Source organism: Daucus carota, chromosome 4 (genome assembly GCF_001625215.2).
Source record: "Daucus carota subsp. sativus chromosome 4, DH1 v3.0, whole genome shotgun sequence".
NCBI classification, from domain to species: domain Eukaryota; kingdom Viridiplantae; phylum Streptophyta; class Magnoliopsida; order Apiales; family Apiaceae; genus Daucus; species Daucus carota.
In genome coordinates, this window is record NC_030384.2 from 28,577,219 (window position 1) to 28,591,123 (window position 13,905).

Sequence of the window (13,905 nt, forward strand, 5' to 3'; positions counted from 1 at the left end):
GAATTATTGTTGGAGGGAAGTGAAAAAAAAGAAGAAGAGAGGTGTGTTGGAATGTGATCAAGCTAATATTTTATTGATAAAAATGATTTAGGGCATGCATGATTGTGCCTCAAAAATAATTCATTTGTTAGATGTCCTAGTGTTTTGAGGCACCACTAGGACATTGTTGGAGCTCCATTTTACTTCAATGCCTTAAATTTTGATTTAGGACATGATTTTAGGGCACTCTTGGACTTGCTCTAAGGCACTAGGACTGTTGGATTACATCTTTATCTCAAATGCCTTAAATTTTAACTTATGACACTATTATAGGGCACTGTTGGACTTGCTCTTAAACCTTGACAATCAATAAAAAATTAGTTTCATTTCATCTCTCTCTTCCCTTCCTTTTCATTTCCCTCTGATAATGTTAAATATATTAGTACTATTTTAATAATAGGACTTGTGGATAAGGCTTCTTGTTGGAGTGAATGTATAAAAGTAATGTGCTAAACCACTAGGACATCATATTTTATTATTTGGTGCTATTTTGCATTTACTATTGGACCATAAATTCTATTTTAACACCAAAAACCACTTTTTGATTTCAAATTATAACAATGACTATATATTTTCAAAAAAAAAAATGACTATATTTATTTTAACATCACAATTGGATTTGCTCTAATATTAGATTACACTGGCTTTTATTTTGATCCAAATTAAAGAAATTGAACCGACCAAATTTTCAAAACATCAAAATCCAACCGAATCAAATTTAAATACCTTAATTTAAAATTTCAGTTAAATTTTCTTTGGTCCGTTTTTTCCAAGAAAATTAGCAAATACTAGGAAAATACTTTTTGTCAATACGGAAAAAAGATTCTCACACGGACACACAAAGTACAATACACACGAGTTAAGTTATCATCTACAACACTTTATCACTTTAGATACTAAAAAGACAAACAAAAGTCTTGGCCTGCCGCTCAAAATAAAAAAGGAGAAGCATCAATGGCTGCTGCTGTACTAAACACAGTGTCATCAATCAGATTATCAAATGTTAAGACTAACCCACTTCGAGTTCCACGCCTTTTAGCTACCCCATCTGTTTCTTTTGCTCGTAAGCTCACTCTACTAGTTAAAGTTTCGATTTTTAGCTCTGTTTTAGATTTGTTTTCTTCATATTGTTGAAATGTTAGTGTGTTTTTTGGTTTATTTATATTGGGTTTGTTAATCTTGTTTTGTATTTAATTAGGCCGGCAGCTTACGATCAGAGCAACAGAAACAGATGCAAATGAAGGTATGAATAAATTAATGACTGATTGGGTTTAGTTGAAGTCCTTTTAAAGAGAAGCTATTTGTTTTTTTGAGTTTTTTTGTTGTTAAAATGAAATAAAATTTGTATAGTTGTACATGAAAGCAAGCAACAAGATGGGCTGATGTAATAATGAATTAAATTTGAGCTGGAATATATGTGTTGTGTGATTATGAATTTTGTTGTGGCAGTTAAACCTCAGGTACCAGAGAAGGCACCGGCGGGCAGTGGTTCGGGGTTTAACCAGATACTTGGTATTAAAGGGGCCAAGCAAGAAACAGTAAGGCCTTTACATTTCTGTTTTATGTATTGTAACTAGATCTTAACATTTGTGTTTTATGTATAGTAAACTGGGCTAACTTCTTGGTTTAGTTTAGAATTTTTTTTAGGAGTTGTAAATTGTAATTTCTTGGTAAACTAATCACACATCAGATACCTGGAATATATTGTTATAATCGCTAGGCTATAAATAATAATGTTCTTTGCTTCATAGACATTGTATCTCTCCAGATAGCAAGGTTTGGCTGGACCCACCACGAGCACCCTGTGGTTCCAACCCTGGGTGGCATTGGTAGCTAAAAATTGATACTTTTACCCTTTCTTGTCAACCCAAAAGCTTGCTACCAATTATAGTAAATCAGTTGTTCGCCTTATATTTCACAACTAGAGGGTCAAGTTATTACAGTTTGGTGAAATGTGGCACATAATGCCACATTTCATATGCCAATTTACCACAATTTCGTAATTAGGACCAACTATATCACCATTAGGAGACATTTATAGGAGCGTAAGGTGAAACACATTGGAGACATAAATCACATGTGGAAAGTGTATGGTATCCTGAGCATTGCACGGGCTTTTTATACTTAGGCATAACAGTAGTCACACAGGGTATATGCGCATTTCTCTCATGAGCATTGCACGCCTATTTTACCAATTGCAGTCAAGCTGGTCCCACATGATGTATTATTTGGGACGTTTCTCCTAAATTGTGCTATGTGAGTAAAAATTTCACTGTGGTATTTTGGTCATTCTTTTAGAAAGTAGGCACGATATACTGTATTTGCTATTAGGAAAAGAAATGGGATATAGTAGTATTATAATTTAATGTCGGAACCCTCCAAGGATCGAGGCTCTATAGTACAAATATACTACAAAGAGGGATAAGCAAATGATTCAGTTTGCTAATTATTAATATAATTTTTTATGATTCAGAATCGGTTACAAGTCGAAAACTATAAATGGTGGACAATTCGAAGAATCACATATTCAAAATAGATGGTGGTAATGTTATAAAATACCTATTAATGGTCCCTTGGTCCACCATTTGTCCCTCTCTCAATTTACAAGGAGGTCGAGTATTCTACTCTTATTAATATCAAGTTGTGTTTGTGTTTTAATTATTAAAAAATTGATATCCATTTGTGAACCGAAGTATTGTCGCTCTTTAAAAATCACAGGTTGTCTGTGTGCGACTTTTTAATGGTCTAGGGAATCTCTATAGTGGTCCTAGCTTAATTTCCAGGAAAAGAAAATTTTAAAAATAATTGCCATTATGTTGTAAAGTGCATCATTTGTCAAACACTGGTATAATTTACAGAACAAAAACACTAAAAAATGACATTCATCCACATTTTAAACACAATCAAAAACTTAAAGTCAAAATAATTAGAATAGAGTCCCTCCTAATTAGTAAACCCAGTTCCTTAATATCACAAGTACTAGAAGTTGATATAGATATGTAATAGCAAAAAGAAAAATATGATATAAGAACATAGATTTAGCAAAAATAGTAAGATACTGAAAATTACAGGAGAAACTAATGTATCTCTGTTACTCTGTATGTTCATTAACAAATTTTTAGCAATTCATTCATCATGTCATATGGGGAAATAATTTATGATTTTGTTTGCAAGTAGAAAGAAAATGATTTTTTTTTTTGTTGCTAAATTGATAGTTTTCTTCTGATTTTTATGGTTTGTTTGCAAGAACAAATAATAATTATACTTTACAACACTTCCCTTATCACTTGTACGACCACGTGGTGATATTGCAAATGCATACTAAATTTATACTTTACCTTTTAGTTAGTTTGTTTGCACGGATAATATGTAATTTGTCCAAGAAAAAAATTGTTAGAAGTAGTGAAGAAACAAATTGTCATACAATCCAATACATAGCCACATTTTCTGTTTTCCGCAGGATATCTGGAAAATTCGAGTGCAGCTTATGAAGCCTGTTACTTGGCCTCCACTGATATGGGGAGTGGTTTGTGGTGCTGCCGCTTCTGGTAATATTGCTTTCTTCTGCTGAAGGCTTGCTCAAAAAATTTCTCTTCTCCATCTAATCTCAAGTGATTCTTTATTCTGTTTACGGTTTATTACAAGTCACAGTTCTTCTGTCTAATTTCTGCCATGACTCGTATGTTTTTATACTTATGAACTAGAATACATCTGTGAAGCAAGTTAATGCAATGTTGATGGTATTTTAAAAGTCAATTTTGATCAGTTATTATCGACTTTGCAGGAAATTTTGAGTGGAATGTAGAAAACGTTGCTAAATCAATTGTTTGCATGATGATGTCTGGTCCCTTTTTAACTGGTTATACACAGGTGAATCTCTGCTGCATAAACTTGGTGCTTATTCCCGCTTGATTAATTTCTTTGAAGTCAATAAATTTTGTATTTTCTTATTTATCTAGACGCTCAATGATTGGTATGACAGAGAGATTGATGCTATTAATGAACCTTATCGTCCGATTCCTTCTGGGGTCATATCTGAGAATGAGGTTAGTAATACAAGTTATTGTTATCATAGACATACACGAAAGTTATCTCCATTTTTACGATAATTTTTATGCAAGAACACTTTCATCCTCAGGTTATTACTCAAATATGGGTACTGCTTTTGGGAGGACTTGGGTTAGCTGGTATACTTGATGTGTGGGTAGGTCTTTTTAAATTGATGATCTTCTTCAGCAAATAACACTGAGCTTTCTGTCCCTGAGCCTACTACTCCCCTTCACAGGCAGGGCATAAATTCCCTATCATGTTTTATCTTGCTTTGGGAGGGTCTTTTATATCTTACATCTATTCTGCTCCCCCTTTAAAGGTAATTGTATTTGGATATCACAATTATATGATTGAAAATAGTTCTTTTTCAAGCCTCACGCAACTCTTTTCTCCTTTTCTACAGCTGAAACAGAATGGATGGATTGGAAATTTCGCACTAGGAGCAAGTTATATCAGTTTACCATGGTATGATAGCTTACCATTAGTGATTATCCCGTGTCTTCAACTTTTGTTTAAATAAAGAGAAAGGAAACAATAATTTTTTTCCCCAAATACTTGATTGCTCATGCAATTTTTGGCACTTTTACTTGTTTTTTTTTATTCTATAGACAATAAATGAGATTTTATTCCTGACCAAATCGATCAGCTTCGACAATAAACCTTAAATGACAAGGATATAAAATTGGCTCTTAAACACTTATTAGGCTGTCATTAATTCTCTTTCACCCACCCACACACACAAAAAGAACCCAATTACTGTATACATGATAAGCATATAATTGTGATAGGTGGGCTGGCCAAGCATTGTTTGGAACCCTTACACCCGACATAATTGTTCTCACACTGTTGTACAGCATTGCTGGGGTATGTTTCTTGCATAGCCAAATTAATTCTTTGTGAACCAGACCAAAGATTACCAAGTCCTTTACCTCTTTACATTTCATGTTTTAGCTGGGAATTGCGATTGTAAATGACTTCAAAAGTGTTGAAGGAGATAGAGCAATGGGATTGCAGGTTATTGCCTTGTCTCCTTTAATGAGATCTGTAGCATATGTTAATTCATAAAGTCATGGCATATAACCTTCCATTAACCTTCATATGTTGATGATATATGTCCAGTCACTCCCAGTAGCTTTTGGCTTTGAGACCGCTAAATGGATATGTGTTGGTGCTATCGATGTGACGCAGTTGTCTGTTGCAGGTATGTAATCTATACATATGGAATTTGATGCCACCGTAATTACCTAAGAATCATGTTTTTTTTGCATCCTTATATTCTTGCTAGGGTGTTGGGTAGGGCTGTAACTCATTCCTCAGGAGCTGGAATGTTTCACTTAATTTTCTAACATGCCAATCATACTTCATTTGCATTATTTCAGTATTTATCTGCTAACGTCCAATTAGAATTAAAGACCGACTCTGTTGTCTGATGTTGGATAAAAAAGTGAAGCCAATAAAGTTATTATATGTTCCTTCTGCAGGTTATCTTCTTGGAGCTGGTAAACCATACTACGCATTAGCACTTCTTGGTTTAATTGCTCCACAAGTATTTTTTCAGGTACAATATCTTTTACGAGCTACCCTATTTTTGCATATTCAACTATACGTGACTTGTCAATTGCTTTTACTTCTCTAACACTTGATATTATCTACATGAACAGTTCAAATACTTTCTTAAAGATCCAGTTAAATATGATGTCAAGTACCAGGTACTGATTTCTTTTTCTTTTGCATTAAAGATTAGAAGTCCAAAAATAACTTGCACAATAGCAAATTACTTTGACGGCTTTATCTACCAGTTTAATGATGAAATAGTGTGTTAGCATTTGCTTTGTTTCATAACAAACAACCGATCTTGTAAGTCTAGAAGTGATCACACATATATTTAAGTATCTACATTACATTTTACGGAGCATAGACATAATCGCACAACTTGTAATTGTTCAAATACCTAAATGATCCCATGTCGTGGGAGAAATAAAAAAACTTGATTCCTGCAAGTAACGACAAAATGAACCACAACCCTTGATTACACTACATTATTGTTTTCAGGCCAGTGCTCAACCATTTCTTATACTTGGTCTATTGGTGACGGCATTAGCAACTAGCCACTAATCACATGTAGCAGTTGCCATACTGGAGAAGACAGGCAAGAGCGGCAGACTAAAAAGCAGCACAGGGATCAAAATTGACAGAGGTAACACAACCGTACCAGCTTTGCCAAGAATGTTGTTGTTTGTAAGATTGCGCCCAACACTTCACCCATTTTGTTTGTTCCTGGGTCATTTTTGGTTTTCTTTTTCCACTCATCCCTTTACTAGCTTGAATTTCTATGGTTTATTAGGCAATGTTCTAGATCCAAAATTGTATATAACTTGAATAATGTGTGCTCACATTCTCTGACCTTACTCAGCGTTTTGTACTTGTTTCCATCAGATTTTTTGGTCCCAGTTCTTCTGGCAGCGGAACTCACACCCTCCCGAATTAAGTTGCTTCTGCAAATAATAAATGTTAAAACATCACTTGTAACTAAAACAATAAAAAGAAAATAATATGACGAATAATATGTTTCATATCATATATGAACATTTAGTAATATATGACGTGGCCACAATCTAAACGATGACTAGACATGAAACAACTAGTGGGGCAACAGCACAACGACCTGAAGACTTGACTGCCAGATCAAATGTTAGGTACGGTTATTCCAGTTGAGTTAAATTAACTGAAATATATATAAATTTCATAACCGAATTTTGATCATTTGTATCTCCCCAAGTCTGACTCAGTTTATATGATTCAAAAGTTTCATATGTTCTTTACGAGTTAATTTTAATGGAGACCACATTTTTTGTGAAGATCTGGAGACCATGTTCTGCACGTTAAATATTTCATGAAAACATTGCAAAATGTATAGTTTTGTAAATCATGTTTTACGAAATCATTATTTCATTTAGAATCTTGAATATCATATAAATTTTACATGTGGAACATTACAAAATGTTTTGTTCTATGAAATATGTTTAGTTTGCAGAATATTTGTTCAAGTTGCCGAACATACATTATCTACTTATTAAACATGGATAATATTCAACAATTTTAATGAATAATGATATCTGTAGAACATATTTTACAAAATGATGTATTTTATAGTGTTTTGATTGCAGAACATACGTGGTCTCCAAGGTCTCCGATAAGATTTCAAATATATAATTTATTTCATAATCTGAAATTAATTTTATTAAATTCTACGTAACATGAGAGTATTGTAGATGGAAAATTATAAATACATGATTCGCAGATATAAAAAACAAATGACACTATTGAAAAAGCCAATTTCAAGAGAATACTATAAATAATATCCCAAAATTTATTGCAATGATATATTCTAACCAACGGTCAATTGGGATTTAACTTTATTATCAATGCATATGTTTTAACCGGAACAATGTCGAATGACGAGCAGTCATAATATTTGAAGATTTTTAATAAAGATGAAGGGTTTCTTAGAATAATTATTTATTCCATTGAAGTTTATATTATATAATATTGAATATATATATTAATATATTAATATTATTTTTATTGGGAAATTAGATTGAAATTTTAATTATGATATAGTTGAATATTTAGGAATTTCATTTCTTCGACCTTTGCATTCCTGTAGTTCTTAACTATAGTTCTAACTCCAGTTCAAAAAAAAAAACTATAGTTCTAACTCCAGTTCATGAAAATAGGGACTCCAAATTGAGGAGTCAAAAATTTTTATAAAATGTTCTTGGATCAATAATATTATTGATTATCTTGATAAATATCAAGATAATATATGAAGAAAACATGATTCCAAGCCGAGACTTGACACATTAGGAATCCACTTATGTAATAGAGTTGATCCACTGAGGTATTGAGGAGCGGTGTAGGATCAGAAAGTTCATATTCTTTCGTCATTGATTAACAATTTGTTGGACAATACTCAACGCAGGAATGTTCCAATTTTTATAATATCTATTCCCCAGGTTTATATTGTCCATTTCATTGATTGCAACCAAACAGAGCATAATACTACTGATCTTTACCATTCTAAATAAGCAGGGATGTATATTCTTCTCATCTCGTGCAACTCTAATTCGATCTCCCACCGATTCAAATGGGAAACATGAATTTTTTTTCAAATATAATAAAGAGATCTTGGAGACCTTTATTAAAAATGATCATGACAGGTCAGTGGATTAGTGTTATGTCGCTCCATCCATGATTTTCAAATATGATGCCGATATCATTTTTATATATTTGTATTATCAAAAATATTAGCAATAAATATATTGTGTAGATAAGTGTTAGCTCGAGTTGTTTAAAATATGATATAAATGTAAAAAAATAAAATACAATTGGCTTTGTCTTCCTGAAACCGGGTGTGATTCGGCTTTGATACTTTTGCTGGAAACGTTGGGGTAGTGGCTGAATGACTACCACCACATGTTGGCTGAATTTGCATTTAATCTTAACACCATTTCGACAGGGATATGCAACAACATAGATAAAGGAAGACAGTGACCTTAACCTACAAGCTGTGTACCATCATTGGCTGTTCAACACCCCTTTACTCGCATCTGAAAGTGAAATTCTAAGGTGGTGCTTGGCCACGGCTTAAAAGTCTGGATTTATAAGTTAGAACTGTTTGTGTAATAAGTCAAGAAGTACTTATAAAAAGCCGAGAATACTAGCTTTTATGTGATGACTTCTCCTTATTTCCCAAACACTTTAATGACTTATAAGTATTAATTTGCTTCTAACTTTTATTTCACTTCTTTACTTTAATCAAGAAGCACTTATTTTAACCCCACCCAAACGACCCCTAACTCTATCGAAATTTTACAGACACGAAAATTTCACAACCAACTCTGCAATAATGCAGGAGAGGACATGATCAAGACTCGTATCTGTCCAAACTCTAACGCGTTTTAATAGTTTCTTAGTACTTTCAAGGATTGCAGTCTAGTGTTTTGCTGATCAGCGTGTAGATACGAGTATGTAAAGGGCTGAACATTCTTCTCATGTAAAAAGTATTTGTTCGATACCCTGTGTCACAGACTCGGCACCCATTGACTCGTAGACTTGAGAAGTCGGGCCTGCTATAAATTACAGAGCTATACTGAGAATATACACATTAAAACATAAACTGCTGAGTGCTCATATCAAAACACTAAACAGTATTATGAAGGCCTTATTTCTTTTTCTTGCTGTTTTAGTGTTCTTTTCTTGGGGGTTAAAACCGCTAGAGTCTACCACATTGAAATTCAATACCAGCGACACTAATCACACTATTATGCAGGCTAAAGTCATTACAATTCACCCGGAATGTCAGAGGAAATGTGGTGACCTAGTCGTACCATATCCGTTTGGCATCAATTCAGAAAGTCTCAACTGTTCCATAAATCCGTCATTTGCTATTACCTGCAACAGTTCTACCAAGCCTCCGAAGGCCTTCTTAATGAATGGTAACGTTCAGGTTTATGATATATCCAACACTGAGTTGCGGATTTCTAATTATTTGGCTTTTAGGTGCTATGATAAGTTTGGCAATCTAACCAGCGACGAATATTCCTACATTAGTCTGGGAGAAACTTCATTTACGTATTCTGCTGCAAATGTATTCACTGTTGTTGGTTGTGATGACTTAGCTAACATATATAATGCTCCGGCTGGCACTTTGCCTAAAGGATGCAGTACAACATGCCAAAACATAAACGAAGTCACTGAAAACGAGACTTGTTCCGGCAGTGGCTGTTGTCAAGTACCCATCAATGTTGTGCAGTACTTCCGAGCCTATCTCCACAGCTATAATGACCATACAAATGTCTCATCCTTCAATAGATGCGGGTTTGCATTCATGGGCGAGAAAGGTAGCTTCACTTTTCGAGGTAAATCAGATCTTGCTGATCCAGTTGCCTTCTGGAATAGGACTCGGCAAAGTGTTCCCATAGTACTAGATTGGGTAATTGGGAATAAAAGTTGCACCGAAGCAGCTCACTTGAAGTCTTCTGTTTGCAAATACCCAAATAGCTACTGCATCGACGGAATTCTGGCCAGAGGATATAAAGGATATCAGTGTAAATGCAATGAAGGTTATGAGGGCAATCCATATCTCAGTTCAGGTTGCCAAGGTAATTATCTAAGTTGACCGTGCTTCTAGTTTTGAACTTGTTTATTAATTTAATATTATGTAACTGATTCGATTTTTATCTTTTCTAAGATATCAATGAATGTGAACGAGATCATGATTGCGAACAACTCTGTATCAATACCAATGGAACTTATAGTTGCTCTTGCGAACATGGGCACTATACTGACCCTAGTGATCTGAAGAGATGCATTGCTAAAAGCTCCAAGCCCCAACTGATCATATTTGTAATAGGTAATTAATCCTAAGTCCTCAAGTTTCATACAGATATTTGTAATAGGTAATTACTCTTTAGTCTTATTTCCACATATCACTTATTAGTTCTGATAAATCATGGGTCGATAATGCAGGAACGGCAATTGCTTGCATTTTGGTGATTACTGGAATGAATTGGTTGTATTGCATCATGCATAAGAGAAAACAATCCCAACTGCGAGAGAAATTGTTTCACCAGAATGGCGGTCTCTTGTTAAAACAGCAAAGTATCTCCGAGGGTGGTAGTGTTGAGTCAACAAAACATTTTACTTATGAAGAACTGAAGAAAGCAACTAACAACTATGCTGCTGATAGAATAGTTGGGCAAGGTGGTTATGGTATAGTTTACAAAGGAATTTTACCTGATCAACGTGTCGTTGCAGTCAAAAGGTCAAAAGTATTGGATCCAAGTCAAATAGATCAATTTATCAATGAGGTGGTAGTTCTTGCACAAGTTAACCACAGAAATGTGGTCAAACTTCTAGGATGTTGTTTAGAATGTGAGGTACCATTGTTGGTATATGAGTTTATATCCAATGGCACTTTATTCCATCATGTCCACAGTACTGACGGAGGCTTGTCATGGTTATCTTTAGACAATCGGTTGAGAGTTGCTGCTGAATCTGCTGGTGCCCTTGCGTATCTTCATTCAGAAGCTTCTATGCCCATTATGCATAGAGATGTCAAATTAGCCAACATATTACTTGATGACAATTATGTTGCTAAAATATCTGATTTCGGAGCCTCCAGGCTGGTACCCATGGATCAAACTAAAGTGATCACATTAGTCCAAGGAACTTTAGGATACTTGGACCCCGAATACTTTCATACAGGTGAACTAACCGACAAAAGTGACGTTTATAGTTTTGGAGTAGTCCTTGCAGAGCTCTTAACAGGAAGACAACCAATTTGCATGGAAAATTCTGTGGAAGAAAAAAATTTAGCCACATATTTCATTTCATCCCTCAAGGAGAAGAAATTATTTCAAGTTCTGGATCGTCGAGTAGTGAGAGAAGGGTCGATGGATCAACTTCAAAACGCTGCTCAACTTGTGAAACGGTGCCTTAACCTTAATGGCGAGGAAAGACCAGCTATGAAGGATGTGGTGACGGAAATAGAGAGTCTGAGGAAATTCAGCAAACATCCTTGGGCTAATCGACATGGCACTGAGGAAACTACAAGCTTGATAGTTCATACAGAGATTCAGCATTCAGACCTCTATGAAATTCAGCTAAGTTCTCATGATGGGAATAACTCTGAACAGTATAGCTCAAGTACTACTGTTAGTTTGTTGCACCAGCCAAGCAGCCCTCGTTGAGATATATCTTGAACTCCATGATTTGTTCATAATACATGCATGTGTATTCTAAAATTTCATTTCCATGTCTAGTTACCGGTTTGTTACACGGTTCATTTCTATCTAGTTATGCATACATATTCGATAAAGTGGTTTTTATACAAGGAACACACTGTATACGCAAATAGTTATATGTTTTAGTAGGGAAGCATTCGATTCGGTCAACCGAAGACCGAACCGAATAACCGAAAAAAATAAATTCGATTTAATTAACCAAACTACATATTTCAGTTCAGTTTTCGGCAATAAAATTTCAAAAATTCGGTATTTTTTTGTCAGCTTTTAGCCGCGGTTAACCGATAACCGTTCGGTTGATAACCGTTACTTAATTGTCAATACTAAATAATTTATTAATATCACCTAATTATCTATACAGAGAAATTATTCAATTTAAACTTTAAAACCAAATAGATTTGAAACTCCTTAAATGAACCGAAGATTCTTTACTTCAATTAGCTTTAAATCATTTTTTTGTTTGTGTATATATATTTGGGTTTATGTGTATATATTTGGGTTTGTATGATAATGAGGTTAGTATGTTAATCTTTGGGTTTGTGTATCATTGTCTGTATGTCAATTAGGTTACTTGGAATCTTGGATACACTGCTGTTAACATTTCACCGTTGGCTGCTGCTACTCCTTGTTCATGTGCTGCACTCAGTTGAAATAATATCAGTACAGAGCATGTATAATGTTATGTGTTACAGAGCTGCAGCTAGAGCTGGCCAAATGAGCAGGTTCGAACCGCTTGTTCGGAACAGAACCGCCTACTTATTTGTCAAAATTCTACTTGTGGCGGGTTTGATTAGGCCCGGCTCGGCTCGTTAAATATTACGAATCGAATACGAATAACTATATGGGAAACTGGAACCGGCCCGCGAATCAAACTAATCATGCACGTCTTCGGCTCACGAATCGAACAAGGCGAACGAATCAAACGAGTCAGACAAATCGAACGTATTCAGCCCGGACCGGCTCGCGCGGAATCAGCCTGCGAGTCCGGCCACGCGCCAGTCTGTTCTGCAGGCTGCAGCAAGGTTCGTCTGTGACTCTAACTCGTCTTTTATCCCCAATGTTTGTCTCCCCTCCCAGTTCAGCTTTTGCAGGCACCAACGGCTACATAGCCAGTCTTTCCCTCTTTTTGTCATTTCATCGAACACCTGCTTGGCTGCTTTGCACTCGAAAATTACTAGCTGAAATAGCGACTACAAAACCTTTTTTTTTTTTTGCGCTAAATACAAAACTTTTTTTAATCTAATTAACTGAATTACTAGCTGAAATAGCGACAACAAGTTACAATTACAACAAGTCAAGATATATCAGTGGCAACTACGAATTATAAGCTGCAGATCGCAAGTAATAATCATGATACATTTTTAGAGATTTAGTTCAGTAACATAGATGGCAGAACTAAATTTTTTAATAATATTTACTTGTTCAACTGGGAGTATGTTTTACATTTTTATTTTTTACAAATTTTGAAACTGAAAGCAAACCAAGATTTTAAAATCGAAATGAAATAGATTGTTCCGCGTTGCGGTTGCGGTTTTTGATTTTTAAAACCAATGATTTTCGGTTCCAACCGATTTTAGTTTATCCAAAAACCTAACCGAATTGAGATTTGCTCTCCCTCATCCGTTGCATGCTTATAAGAATTTCAAAAATCCGTAAAAAGACTTAGGAAAGGATATCTACGGTAGAGAGGCACAATATTCATCACAAAACAAATTCATATATAACAATCAGAAAAAATAAAAATAATATTAATCTTTGTGCTAGATGCACAACTGGAAATGAAAACATAAGCGAGAAATACGCATGTTAAATTAATATGTGCGAACTTTTTTTAATAACCACTTGGAGCTTTCTCGTTTGAAACCGGATATTAAGAGTATCTCCAATAATCTCTTAATTAACTCTTAAATAATAATAAATATAATATAAAATATTAAACTCTAGTAAATTAGTCATTATTAGGAGTGTGAACTTCAACAATATTCTTTATGCTCACTTTTAATATTAT

General features: G+C 34.6%; 2 protein-coding genes across 2 annotated transcripts; both read left to right on the plus strand.

Annotated features, from left to right (window-relative positions):
* Positions 1-886: 886 nt before the first annotated feature.
* Positions 887-6,524, plus strand: LOC108215742 (chlorophyll synthase, chloroplastic). The gene is made up of 15 exons (XM_017388300.2): positions 887-1,102; positions 1,238-1,282; positions 1,489-1,577; positions 3,500-3,587; positions 3,824-3,909; positions 3,999-4,085; positions 4,178-4,243; positions 4,325-4,408; positions 4,493-4,554; positions 4,878-4,953; positions 5,041-5,103; positions 5,209-5,290; positions 5,571-5,647; positions 5,751-5,798; positions 6,142-6,524. The coding sequence occupies exons 1-15, from the start codon at positions 994-996 to the stop codon at positions 6,202-6,204; spliced, it is 1,125 nt and encodes a 374-aa protein (XP_017243789.2). The 5' UTR covers positions 887-993; the 3' UTR covers positions 6,205-6,524.
* Positions 6,525-9,097: 2,573 nt separating this feature from the next.
* Positions 9,098-11,971, plus strand: LOC135146745 (wall-associated receptor kinase 2-like). The gene is made up of 3 exons (XM_017392487.2): positions 9,098-10,253; positions 10,343-10,504; positions 10,621-11,971. Exons 1-3 carry the CDS (start codon positions 9,305-9,307, stop codon positions 11,841-11,843), a joined length of 2,334 nt encoding a protein of 777 aa, XP_017247976.2. The 5' UTR covers positions 9,098-9,304; the 3' UTR covers positions 11,844-11,971.
* The last annotated feature ends 1,934 nt before the right edge of the window (positions 11,972-13,905 follow it).

What these genes read in the sequence shown, in the direction of transcription:
- LOC108215742 (XM_017388300.2), top strand. Translation starts at nt 994, where the DNA reads ATGGCTGCTGCTGTACTAAACACAGTGTCATCAATCAGATTATCAAAT. An exon ending in ATTCTGCTCCCCCTTTAAAG is followed by an intron (nt 4,409 to 4,492) that starts GTAATTGTATTT and finishes CCTTTTCTACAG; the next exon opens with CTGAAACAGAATGGATGGAT. An exon ending in ATAGAGCAATGGGATTGCAG is followed by an intron (nt 5,104 to 5,208) that starts GTTATTGCCTTG and finishes ATATATGTCCAG; the next exon opens with TCACTCCCAGTAGCTTTTGG.
- LOC135146745 (XM_017392487.2), top strand. Translation starts at nt 9,305, where the DNA reads ATGAAGGCCTTATTTCTTTTTCTTGCTGTTTTAGTGTTCTTTTCTTGG. An exon ending in TCTCAGTTCAGGTTGCCAAG is followed by an intron (nt 10,254 to 10,342) that starts GTAATTATCTAA and finishes ATCTTTTCTAAG; the next exon opens with ATATCAATGAATGTGAACGA. An exon ending in ACTGATCATATTTGTAATAG is followed by an intron (nt 10,505 to 10,620) that starts GTAATTAATCCT and finishes TCGATAATGCAG; the next exon opens with GAACGGCAATTGCTTGCATT.